This window comes from Labrus bergylta, chromosome 1 (genome assembly GCF_963930695.1).
Source record: "Labrus bergylta chromosome 1, fLabBer1.1, whole genome shotgun sequence".
NCBI lineage: Eukaryota > Metazoa > Chordata > Actinopteri > Labriformes > Labridae > Labrus > Labrus bergylta.
Window position 1 is genome coordinate 14,263,340 of NC_089195.1, and position 12,839 is coordinate 14,276,178.

Consider the following 12,839-nt stretch of genomic DNA (forward strand, 5'->3'; position numbering starts at 1 on the left):
TATAAATCAAACTGTGTCCAGTTTCTGCTTCCCAGACGAGTCCAGTCGTTTTTTTTAACAAGGTTAAAAGGAAATAATTTATCCTTGAAATGCACAGATATAGAAGTGCTAACTAAACCTACAAACAAATAGGAGGAGAGTGAAATTATACATCAGACAATGATGCAGAAACAAACTAAAATTTGTGACTAAAAATTCACCAAAACAAAGGAAATGAGGAGTATTGAGATATTCTCCTGTTTCCGTTTCTCTTCCTGAATCATAATTTGATTGATTGGTAAATTTGTTTGTTATAATAAATGTATACGCCTTGTTTTTAGTGTTTCTGCCTTTTACAAAGTGTTTTTCCTCTTTCATAATATTCTGCTGAATTGTAAGTCTGAATGAATTTTCTGCTCTTTCAGGGTGGAGAAAGAGAAAGCTCAGGCAGCTGAGCAAGCAAAGGTGAGTGTGCTAAATGTTCAGACGTCTTTTCAGAGGTTTTTAATCATTTTTTTACTTTTTAGTTATTAGGTTTTGTTTTGTTATTTTGGTAAATTAATTTCAGTTTAGTTTCAATTTTTTAAAAAAAAATTTTTAAAAGCAAAAGTCCAAACGCTCGTACACCACTAACACAAACCGTAAATTTCAGAATGTAAGTGGCATCAGTATATAAGACGCAGTCTGTTTTGGGAGGTTTCCCAGAAAGAAAAAAAGTTAAAACTGTCTGCCTGCGTGATTTCTATCGTGTTCAGTGAAGTCTACAAAGTGCAGTTTCTGTGCAGCTGTGTCGCTCTTTTAGTTCGGTTTGTTTTCACTTTGTGGAGTTTGTACTCCTACTACCTACAGTACTGTAGTCAAGCTCTCAGCCTACGGGGAAAGTTGTGAAATACGTCTGTATGCTGCCCAACTCCGCTGGTCACTTGTTAGCTTTAATATAGGACTCTTTCAATCAGAAGAGAACTCCACAAGTTTTATTCACTGAACAATAATCCCCCGTTTTCTTTAAATACTTGAGGGAGGGAGAAAAGATGTTAAAAAAGTCATGCAGCAAGCCTAGTCTGTGTCGCTATGTTTCCCAGCACAGCGTGCAATCAGCGATCAATACACCAGGAGTAGGGTTTAATTTTCAATTACGTCACCTTGCCTGCAGTGGGTGATGGTGGCGGCTGCACTCTCGGTAATGACGGCGTGTGTCTGCATTTTATTCCGGTATATTGGTTGCAACGGTGTATAAGACGCAGCCGACTTTAAAGATGAAAAAACAGATATTCAAAGTGCGTCTTATACACAGGATTTTATGGTACAACTTAAATCTACAATCCTGACTTCAGGTTCTTAACGTCTCGTTCAGAGCAGCAGGAAACGACGTCCGGGGATTATTACGGCAACAACTGCAAAGTTTTTTTTAAACACAACATACACAGAGGTTTAGTTTTCGACATCCAACATTTAATGTTCTGACTGATTGTTTTATGTCTCAGAAACGTCTGGAGCAGAAACCAGGTTCAGTCAACGCCACCCCGACAGGAATTCCATCCACTCCGGCCGCCACGCCCAAAGTCATTGTGGGTTCGCTGTCAGGCCAGGGCACCCCCACCACCAAAGTGGTACTGTCCACAAAGATGGGCACCCCCGTTACATTCCAGCAGAATAAAAACTTCCAGCAGTCGTTCGCCACCTGGGTCAAGCAGGGTCAGAGCACAGGTACGTGTGACCTAGCTGACCGCTGGTTTGTGTGGTGTTGACTTACATTCAAGAATTAAATAAATAATAATAATAATAAATAAAACGAGCAAAGACGATAAAGAAGCTCTTCTCTTTCCTGTTTATTAGGAGCGGGCAACGAGACCACCGTGGCCACATCAGGCGGGCACACTTTCCAGATTACGGGAACCTCGGTGGGTGGAAAGGTGGTGACCACCAAGCTGCCGCTGCCGGCCAACAGCAAGATCGTCACGGTCAACGTGCCGACTTCACAAGGAGGTACATCGGGTTTTTAACAAGTCACACCTCAGAGGCAGCCGGAGGGAGGGTAGAAGTTACAGATATTCAGTGTATACATTTCCTCTTTCCGTCCACCACGCTTGTCGGGATGTTTTTATGGCTTTACTCCTTCACCTCAGACCCACGGCTGAGACGTTTCAAAGGAGCCAAATTAGTTCTGGCTCGTTAATTGGATGCTATTGTAAGCAGCGCGGCGTGCCAACCATGCGCACAGTGCTCTAAAAGAACTTGTTGTCTTGTTGGTGCCCGCCGCAGCAGCTACAAATATTATGAAGTCGACAAATTAGCCTCACATTAGACATTCCTCTGTTGGTGATTGCTACTGTCATCGAGCCAAGTTCACAAGTAGACCAGGATCTTTTGAAAGGTCCACATGTACAGGAACTATCGGGACTTGAAGTCTCAGATTCTGGTTTTTATGAAACACACTAATCGCTTGTCTTTGAATCAGTCACAGACCGCTCACTGTTATTCTTACCCTGGACCTAGTGCAGCCCACTTTCCCTTTTACATGCATTAAATGTTCTCCTGACGCACTTCATTGGAGCTGGTTTAAGACCTGAGACTTACAACCCACATCCCTGATTTATGTAGTGATTCACTGGTAGCATTTGCGTCCTGGATGATGACATTTTAATGGTTTTGTTGTTCTCTTAGCCTGTCTATCAACACACTGTGGGGAAAAACGTAGAATAAAACGAGCAAAGGACAGTAGTCAGCAGTGCCGCACCACCGGTTTGTAGTTTCTGATATGGGTGGGAATTGAGTTCCACTTTTTCTGTGGCTCTGACAGAAAATGCTGTTTGTGCGAAAGCAGTTTTCATAAATAAATCCAAAAAGCTACCTCGTGCTGATACCCTGGTCTCCAAAGCAAACTGCAGGCAAACTCCTGCACACTGTCGCGACTGCTCTGTACCAGATGTTGCCAAGACAGTGTCTCCTCCTCTGCTCTCTGTCTGTTTCTAAGAGACATAAAAGTGACAGTTGTGTCTTTATAAGGCGTCAAAAGGACTTGAGAAGCGCCACTATTTTCCAACCTGTGAATGTAAGTGGTCCCCTGCTTCTCTCACTTTCTCTGTCTGCAGCTTGGGGTTTTCTGTGGAACATCATGTCTGCTGGAGTCCGGTCGTCATGGTAACCTAATAAAAAGCTGTTATTTTGGTTGGATGTTTTTACGGACGGCCGATTTGTGTAGTCTGAGGTCCTAAAATCCAGACCGAGCATCCAGGATTGTACTTTCTTAATTTAGGTTCTTTTGAACTTTTCAGAATGTCAATATTGACACCGGGATGGTTTGTGCTGCGCTGCACCAGACCTGTCTCTGGTCCTGTCACATTATCGGACCATGCATATTTATCATCTCTCATACTGCTTTTCCACCAAAGTGTACCAGGGGCTAGTTCTGGGCTCTTGCTAGTAGTAGGTACTGCAGTCCAAATTCAAAACATTATAGAGAGCTGCCCGCCCCCTCCTCTCTATAGTCGATGCTCACACAGGTTGCCATGTGGTGGACACTGAAGCTTCAGTGTTTAGCCAGCTCTGCATCGGTCTGTAAACCTTTCTGTGTTCTAACCTCTCTCCATTTTTCAAAAGCATCTCCAATATTGATCCTAGTTTGAGCACGTTTCTGCTCGTGGAGTTTATTAGAAACATGCAGAGGCTTTTTAGGTCGGGTACAATAACTTCTATCTGAACCAGTGCACAGTAAATTTATCATGTAATGCAGCCCGGCCATTAAAGGGCTTTGAAATCACCAGCTAAGGAGAATTATATTCACAAAGGCTGCAAAGAAAGTGATTTTTCTCCCCTTTGAAGTGTCCATGAAGGAGAAACTAAGTTCAGTTGGAGTGTAACCATTTAATGGACATGTGTATTTATCCAGCATGACTGTTGGACGCCCTGTTTATTTTGGAAGGCTTTAAGGAAGTCAGGCAGGAAAACAAGTTTACCCTGAGGTCTGCTTCCCAGACAGGTAACCCTCTATAGCGTGATTCCATGTTTCTTTTTTTCCTCTCTCGTCTTTTTGAATGAAAGCTCACCGGAGTCCCAACTCCCCCCGACCTCCGAACAGCCAGTCCATAGAAAAGCGTGTTTAATGTGTGTGACCAGAGCAGCTACTCCCCTGCTCTTACGACTGGCTTTCACGTCCCTGTTTGAAGAGGGAAACCCTTGATGTATAGGTTTACCTGCTCGGTTGCGGTTGAAAAACCACAGCAAGAAGGGCCGAGGTAGAAAGCGGAGGAAAGAGCGCGACACACTCATGGTTTCCATCTCTGCCGACGGCTTCACGTGAGCTCATTAAGGCACAGCGCCCAGCGGACAAATATGAAACACTCCCTTTGATGGATTAAAGTTCAAAAAGTAGGATCTGATTCATGCATAATTTATGAGCGGGGTTCAGGTACATTGGGGGAAACCCAACTAAGCTCTCAGTGAGTCTTTTGAAGATTTTGTTTACCTGCTTGACTAATATTTACCGTTGCTGTGATCAAAAGCTGGACATCGAGCGAGGAGAGAGGGCGCAAATAATGTTTGAATTGTGTCAGAGAAGGACGCCTGCACTCGGTTTATTAACAAAAAATAACAAAATAACCAAAACTAGATAGTCAGACATTCTTTAACTGACATAAGGGGACTCCTGAGGTAGGATGTGACTTAAAAAAGGACGCAGACAAAGCAACAGAGTCCGCTATAAGATGGTATAATGAGAATATTCGCCTTTATATCAATTCAATGTGCAGTTCAATGGAATCACAATATCAAAAAAAGAGCGGGGAACAACATACTGACGAACAGAAAACTTAATACAGTCGTTTAACCACATGCACAGAGATCGTAGTGGTCGCGTGCAGACACTCTGCACTGTGCAGCAGTAAAACGATATAAACGTCACCCCCCCCCCCCCCCCCCCCTATTGGCTCAAGGAGAATTCTCCGGCTGTGAAATGAATGAAAATTTACGTGGTCGTTTTGCCTTTAAAAAGCTAAGTCAAGTGACCTTGAGTACTTTATTTTTATAGAGATATTGTCATCGAACCTGGTGCTCTTTTGTTTTAAAGAAACGGTTAATGTACTGTTTTAGGAGCATTAAAATGATAGATGCTGTCTGTGATAGTTCTTTAAAGAGAGGAAATCGGTGTCTGCAGGTTAGAACTTGAAAAAAACAGTAATTAAAAGTGGCCAGAGAACTAGCAGTCGGTGAATCTCTAGTTTGAGCATTTTCAGATTTTCACTGGATGTTTTTTAAGGTCTGAATTCTCCGTACTTCTATAAACGTTAAACCTGCTGACAGTCTCTGTTCTTGTCATGCTCCTCTCTTCTCGTTTCTTTTCATCCACTCACTGCAGTGTCTCTTCTGTTTCTCTTTGCTCTGTAGGTGTGGTTCAGCAGAAAGTGTTGGGTATCATCCCGTCGAGCACAGCAGGCGGTGCTCAGACCTACACCACATTCCAGCCTCGCACCACCACGCTCAACATCAGGCCCAACACGCCGGGATCCCAGCAGCAGGTAAGTCTGCTCCTCCCTGCTACAAAGTGTCGATGAAGGTGGTGTTGTTCTTAACTACATATTTACATCTTCTGCCTTCTTCTCTGTCCTTTCCTGTGTTTTTTTTCTCCTCCTTTTTGAACCATCTCTTCTGTCAACAATAATCAGTCAGAGCCTGTGTCCACGAACGGCTCTTTTTACGCCAGCAGCGCCCACTACCACAGTTTCAGAGCAGTGTTCACTGTTGCTAGGTTGCGAAAGTTGCACTCACATCAGTAGTGAATGTTAGGTCTTTTTAAAAATGTCTTTATATGCGTGATATCTGCTTTTATTTTTCAATGAAATTTACCCAAGACCAGACGAGTAAGATTCATTTCTCCTCTAATCTAAAGCTAAATGATTTAGGAGTGTGGGTTCCTCCTCTGCTGCTGACTTTATATCAAAAGTCCCGCCCTGTCTTGATTTTGATTGGTTGGGGAGGAAGCTGTGATATTAAGAAGGAAAGTGCAGTGACAAAAACCAGCTGATGTCGAGGGCGTTGTTGCACTAGGACACTGAACGCTAAAAAAGCTTAAAATATATATATATCTGTGTATAGAAACAAAGGCGTTTGAGGACACAGTCCCTTAAAGACAAATATGCTAACTTTGAGAAACTTGTAAATGGGTAATATCTTCATTAATGTATATTTCTCCAGGTTTTGGCAGCTGGTACTCAGATCCGTCCAGGAATGACGGTAATCCGAACACCGATCCAGCAGACAGGACCGATGGGAAAGACGATACTACGAACTCCTCTCGTTGTCCAGCAAGGTAAGGAAGTCTTCATGTGCACAAAAAAACCTCCCTCTCAAAGAAGAACTGCACACTGGAATCAATCTGAGCACCATGCTGGATGAAGTTAGCTTTATCCTCACTGAGTAAGCATCAACGTCTGCATGTGTTTTAAGTCGGTGTCACTCTTCTCTGTTGCAGGTCAGGGTGGGCAGCAAGTGGTGACGCAGATCATTCGGGGACAGGCTGTCTCAACGGCGATATCGGGTGCCAGCCCTGTCGCCACGGTCACAGGCCAGGGGTCGGCAAGCCCCACCACAGGCGGACAGGCTGCAGGCCAAACAACACAAGGCACCCCGCGGGCGCAGGCACAAGGCCAGGTTAAGCTCAGCCTGGCACAGATCACCCAGCTCACACAGGTTAAAGAGGGAGACACCAAAAACTCTGAGATGTGCAGCGTCACCCTCCGTGTAAGACTGTAAAATGTGACACTGACTAACAAGCCCTCTTCTCTCTTCTCTGCCTCATGCAGAAGCAGCAGGCGGCGTCAGGTGTGGAGCGGCAGGCTGGCGCGGGCGGTACCCAACAGGCTCTGACTGTGATGGTTCAGGGTCAGGGCCAGACCGCCGGTCAGCTGCAGGTCATACCTCAGGGTGTCACCGTCATCCCAGGACCCGGTCAGCAGCTCATGCAGGCATCACTGCCCAACGGACAGGTTCAACGCTTCCTCTTTACCCCGCTGGCCTCGGCCGCCACTCCCACATCAAGCACAGGTATAAGAAACGAGCAAGAACTCTCCTCCTAAAGCAGCGAGAGAAATGTGCCCCCTTCTCATCTTTCCCCTTCTTTCTCCAGCCACACAGCCTAACTGTGCCTCCACCAAAGCCCCGGCCCAACCCGCCCAGCAGGCCGCAGCACCCATTCAGGCAGGGGCGACCCCCTTAGCCACCACCAGCACCCCTTCGTCGGCGACCCCGCAGGGCCAGTTACCCCCTCAGACACAGGCGCACATGCCCATCCAGTCTCCCACGTCGCTGCAGGTAAAAACGCAGGGAGGAACGGCACAGCTACAGATTCAGCAGTCTCCACAGATCATCAGCATGTCTGGACTGCAACAGCAGGTACATGTATGACTGTGGTACTCTGTGTGTGGGATGGTCACACTGAGTATGGGGAACTTTACTTTCTGAAATTCTTTAGAAGTTGGATATACTGTTGAACTGAAGTAATTCAGTGAACTACTTATTTAATCAAGCCATTCATAATGTGGGGCCTGTTAGGAAGCAGACGGTGTGATGTCATAAAAAAAGATCGTCTGTGAAATATTCTTCTGTCTTGTGTCTGCAGGTTTTGGCTCAGCTGCAGGCCCAGCAGGCTGCAGGTTCTCTGCCACAGCACATCAAACTGCAGCTTCCCATCCAGATACAACAGACGGGGACCACCTCAGCTCAGGGAGGACAGGTAGTGCAGCAAGTCCTGCTCCACCAGACTCTTATATTATCTTAATTTACCTCCAAAAAGGCCTCACTGGGGGGGAGCTTGTTGATGTGGTTAAACTAGAGAACAGAAAATATGATTCAAAACTCTCTGTGGTGAATTCTACTGCGCTGTGCCTCCTGCTCGTATTTCGATGGAAGCATAGCATGTTAAATCAATGGAGCTTTTCTTCTTTCTTACTCTGAATGGTTTCCTCTTGATCTGGTAGATATCCTGAACAGTTTAACTTAGGCTTACTATATATTCTCATGACGGCAGCCACACGTCCCCTGCGTCTGTTTGGTGGATTAGTGGTGCGTTCCATTTGACCTTGGAAGTTGAAAACTCTGAGTTGCTGGTCCGGTATGTCATCAGGAACTGATTTGTCATTCCCCCTGGAAGTAGGAATTCTGACCTGGAAACTCCCGAGAACCTTCAGTAGCCCAAGTTAATATCCAACGTGGCTGCTACGTTCATCAACAGTAATGTTTAAGCTGTAACTATTGTGTTTATTTTTGCGTAATTAAATCAATCACGCCGATCATGTAGTGTGGTACTCCTGGAGGTTTCCATGTTGCTTCTCTGACTTGTTGCAAACTCGTAACTGGAACACAGTTAACTCTGGTGTGACGTCATTAATTAATAACAGAATGATCCCCGTCCCTACTCACCATACAGTTAGATTAAAGTGTTCAAAATGTGTGCCTTTATCGCTCTCTGCTGTCGACACAGATCGGGAACGTGGTGACCATCCAGACGGCTTCGGTCCAGGAGCAGCTCCAGAGGATCCAGCAGCTCCGAGAGCAGCAGCAGCAGAAGAAGAGACAGGCAGCAGAGGCCAAGAGAGAGCAGGCACTCAATGCAGCCAGTCAGAGCGACATCATTCAGAAACAGGTGTGTGTGTGTGTCTGTGTGTCTGTGTGTGTGTGTGTCTGTGTGTGCTCGTAGCTGGGTCATTTATCTCAGTCCAAGGCTTGCTCTTTTCCCGCCATCACTACATAAACAGACACGATCCTCTGACCCTCCTCTGAGGTTTATTTTCACAGCTCGGGCCTTTTCTCTGTTATCTGGGCTTAAAGCTGCTGCTTCAGTGGTCATTCATAGATTAGAAGGAAGCTTAAAGACCACATATCATACTCATCAACCAGTTGAAATAAGTCTCTGAGCTCCCCAAAACATGTCTGTGAAGTTTTCTTGTTCTAAATCCACTCTGATCCTGTATTCGATCATGCCTATAAACCCCTCTATTTCAGCCCTTTTCAGGCTGTTTCTGTGTCTGTACCTTTAAATGTAAATGAGCTGTGTCTGACCACGCCCCCTCTCTGGAAGGACTTGGGTGCTCGGGCTTTCTCGCTCCATGTCCCATTGTTTACTGTGAGAAGGCAGACTCAGAGGGCAGAACAAACACCTAGCTGTGGGAGTGTCACCCACCTGGGGGAGGAGTTATTGCCCTTTGTGATGTCATGAAGGGAAAATCTCCAAACGGCCTGTTTGAGCACACATTTTCTGAAAGGGGAGCAGGCAAAAGATGGAGAGGATGGACTTTTCTCATCATTGAGGGGTTTGTAGACAGACTAGAGACACATTCCTTTCTTTTAAATTGGCAAGTTACTTACCATCAGAAACACTTGTATTTTGCTTCCTTTGGTAATCACATCTAAGAACAATAAACTTCGATCGATGATTGTGTTTAATTTTTCTTACGTTTTTCTTCAGTGTAGTCACTCTCAGACTGTGAATGTCTTTTCTTGTGCCGTTAAACACGCAGTCTGTTCTGACCTCTCCCTGCGCTCCGTGTTTCAGGTGGTGATGAAACAAAATGCTGCGATCGAGCACCTGAAGCAGAAGAAGACGATGACGCCTGCAGAGAGGGAAGAGAATCAGAGGTTTGTGTTCATATTTTTTAATTTAACCAGTTTTTATTTTTTACTAAAATCACCCAATATCTGCCTGAAGTTGCCATGGTGATAGCCCTGAGGCCCTCCTTGTGTTGATGTGGTTGATCTGTAACCTCGACGTTTCGGCAGCCTGATCACTCTGCTATCCTCTTCGTTTGACTTTAGTCCAAGAACATATCGGGAGGTACAACACTTGAACGCTGCATGGGAAAGTTTAGGGGTTTGTGTGTTTAACCACCGACAGCTGCATGATCTCACTGCGTCCCGACAAACGAGAGCAGAAAGACAAACCCGTAATAAATGAGAGGAGTGTGAAATACATGAACACTCCTCCTCTCAGTGGATTAGAGCAAATAAAGTTCATTTTAAGACGTCCATTAGCTCAAAGTTATTGACTCAATACTCCAGTCCACAGGGATTTTCAGATACAGAACGTTTGCTTTAACCTAAAAAAGCAAACCATCTATGTTCCTATGTTCTAGCCGTCTGACTTTTTACACCATATGTCACATTTACACACTGATGGTAGAGGCTGCTGTGCAAAGTGTTCATGAGTAGTAACTAATCACATTCATACACAGCCGACAAAACAGCGGGAGCAACGTGGAGGTTTATTGACATTTTGAAAGCATAAGTGAGTGGTAAAGAGCGTTCGATGAGAAGAGAAGAGTATGAAGCAGCTTCATTACATGTACAAACTCAAAAATCCCACCAGTTTCTGACCAATCTCGTCACCCTTTTGCACACTCTCAACGGGAATTTTCCTGAAGTTATCCCGATGTGTTCTCACAGCGGCTCAGCTCCAGTTCTTGCAGACCTTTAGTAGTAAGCTGGCAGGAAAGTCCTGGTAAAAGAAAAAGTAGTCTGTACTCATTGGAACGTGCAGATCACCCTGGTAATTTCTGTAAATGTTTAGCAATGCAGAGTGCATGTGTGCAAGGGGCTTGGTACTACTGTTGGTGCCACTGGTCCTGTTTCATCAAGAGGTGAAAGGTTATCAGTGGTTGTTTCCTGAATGAGCTTGTTCTGTTAACATGAAGACTTCTTGAAAACTCGATGGTGTTGTAACTTTAGAATCAGAATCAGATTTATTGGCCAGGTATGCTTACACACACAAGGAATTTAACTTCGGTGAACTGTGCTCTCTTATGTACAGGTACAACATTAAATATCAACAATAAACATAATAAGAAAATACTAATATTTGCATGACTAAATATGAAACAGTGCAGTGGTGAATAGTGCTAAAGATGCTGAAGTAACATGATAAGTAAAATGCAGTTATGTGACAGATGGGTCAATTAAGATGTCAATTACAGTATTTACATAAATAAGTGTGTGTAGATTGATCATTTAAATTAAATAATATATACATATATGTATATTCACAGTGACGGTTGTAACTTAAAATAAGGTGAAACTGTCGTCTGTCAGAAGAGTTAAACTTCCACTACTATAAAAACATGTAACATTTACGAAAAGTCGTAGTACTGCCATGTTCTGCTCAAGACTGCTCCTGGCCTCGTGTTTCAGACGGCATAGATGGATCATACTCTGACCCACAGATGACCTTGACAACCATGTGTTTATGTCCACAGACGTTGTGTCAACACTGTGCCCATTCACACAAACCTGAAATACCCGACCCAGACTGCCGCGTCATCTCTGCAGCTCCGTCTGTTGTCTGTCTCGCTGCTTATTTTTCATCCTTTTTCCATGTCTTCATGTCGTCTTTTTCCTCACAGCTTTTCCTTCAAAACACGGCTCTGTAACCTTGTCGCCTCCCCATGTCCCGTTACATTAGCCTCTCCTAGTCTTCTCGCTCTGTTTGATCTGTGCACTCGAGAGTAGGAGCCCATTGGCCTGTCTTCGACCTCAGCAGCCACGGATGTGTCACTGTGTGCTGTTCCCACAGACGTACACCTGTCGAGCGGTCTGCTGCTGAACGTGAACCCTCAGCTTTCTATCTGAGTCGCGAATGTTAACAAACACAAGTGAACTCGCTGAGTTTACAGAGCTATAAATTATTCTGATTGCTACTCACTGACGGTCAGTTTTGACTAAAAGTTGGAGGAGATTTTTTTCTGGTACATTTATGTTTTCTTCATTTTGCACGTCTGACCTTTCGTCATCCCTCTCCTGTGTTTATTAGAGCAGTTTGACTTCCCAGTCGTCGTCTATCTGTCCATCTCTCACCGGTCACTCCACTCCCTGGCTACTGAAGCTCAGAGTCTCACCCAAATAAACACAGAACAAGTAAATACCCCTCAACATCTGGGAGACACGTGGTGAAGGAACAGGACTTTTTTTTTTCACATAGGGAAGACGACTCCCCTGGATCAGGATCCGGTTTATCTTCTGGCAAGACTTCATGCCTTCATATCAATGCTTTGTGTATTTCACAGAACAGAATCACAATATCAACAACATAGCGGAGAAGAACTTACTCAGGAACAGAAAACATAATGCAGCACTTAAATTACATGCACAGAGATGTTCCGGCTGCATGCAGTAAGTCAATGGCTTGACTTACTGCATGTCCCCCTCTTTTGATGGCTGTTTAGTCAAGCCGTTTTCAGACTTTTACCCATCATTTTCAGCCAGATTGCCTCTGAAATCTTACTGAGATTCTTGTTCACACATGCACCTCACAGGGGAGATTATCTCTGTGAGACAGGGGAGGAGTCTGAAGAAGCAGAACATGACGTGAATAAAAAAGAACAACACAGATTATAGTTTCTGTGAGTGCAGATTTAACGGTATGAGTAGAATAGATCATACTGGCGAGCACAGAAGAGTAAAAAAGCAGTTTTATAACTTGCAAGGAGATTACACAGGTCGGGCGCATACCGTCTATGTTTGTGCACCAATCAGCATATAAATGTCATCCCCTCCTGATTTTACCTGCGTATTACCTGCTGCTGAGATCACACATCAGCTCGCCCCAATTTCACATGAAAAATTATTATTTTTTTAAATAATGGGGGCTTGAAAACGTGAGTGAAACATTCTCCCGTTTTGCGTTAACACATGCAGCTCAACCTCAAAATGTGGGGAGCTGGTGGCGCAGTGGTTAGTGTGCGCGCCCCATGTATGGAGGCTGTAGTCCTCAAAGCGGACCGCCCAGGTCCTTTCCCGCATGTCACTCCACTCTCTGTCTCTCCCTGATTTCCAACTCTATCCACTGTCCTATCTCTCCATTAAAGGCAAAAAAAAAAAAA

The 12,839-nt window shown here is 44.7% G+C and overlaps 1 protein-coding gene across 1 annotated transcript in view; it reads left to right on the plus strand.

Annotated features, from left to right (window-relative positions):
* Nucleotides 1–12,839, plus strand: part of LOC109989059 (nucleosome-remodeling factor subunit BPTF) — a gene marked incomplete in the record, with an annotated part of 51,080 nt that overhangs the window by 24,989 nt on the left and 13,252 nt on the right. Inside the window, 11 exon segments of the mRNA XM_065954574.1 lie at nt 405–444; nt 1,464–1,686; nt 1,816–1,965; nt 5,362–5,492; nt 6,169–6,283; nt 6,446–6,663; nt 6,777–7,017; nt 7,100–7,365; nt 7,592–7,705; nt 8,453–8,614; nt 9,524–9,606. Of these exon segments, the coding sequence (XP_065810646.1) occupies nt 405–444; nt 1,464–1,686; nt 1,816–1,965; nt 5,362–5,492; nt 6,169–6,283; nt 6,446–6,663; nt 6,777–7,017; nt 7,100–7,365; nt 7,592–7,705; nt 8,453–8,614; nt 9,524–9,606 (1,743 nt within the window).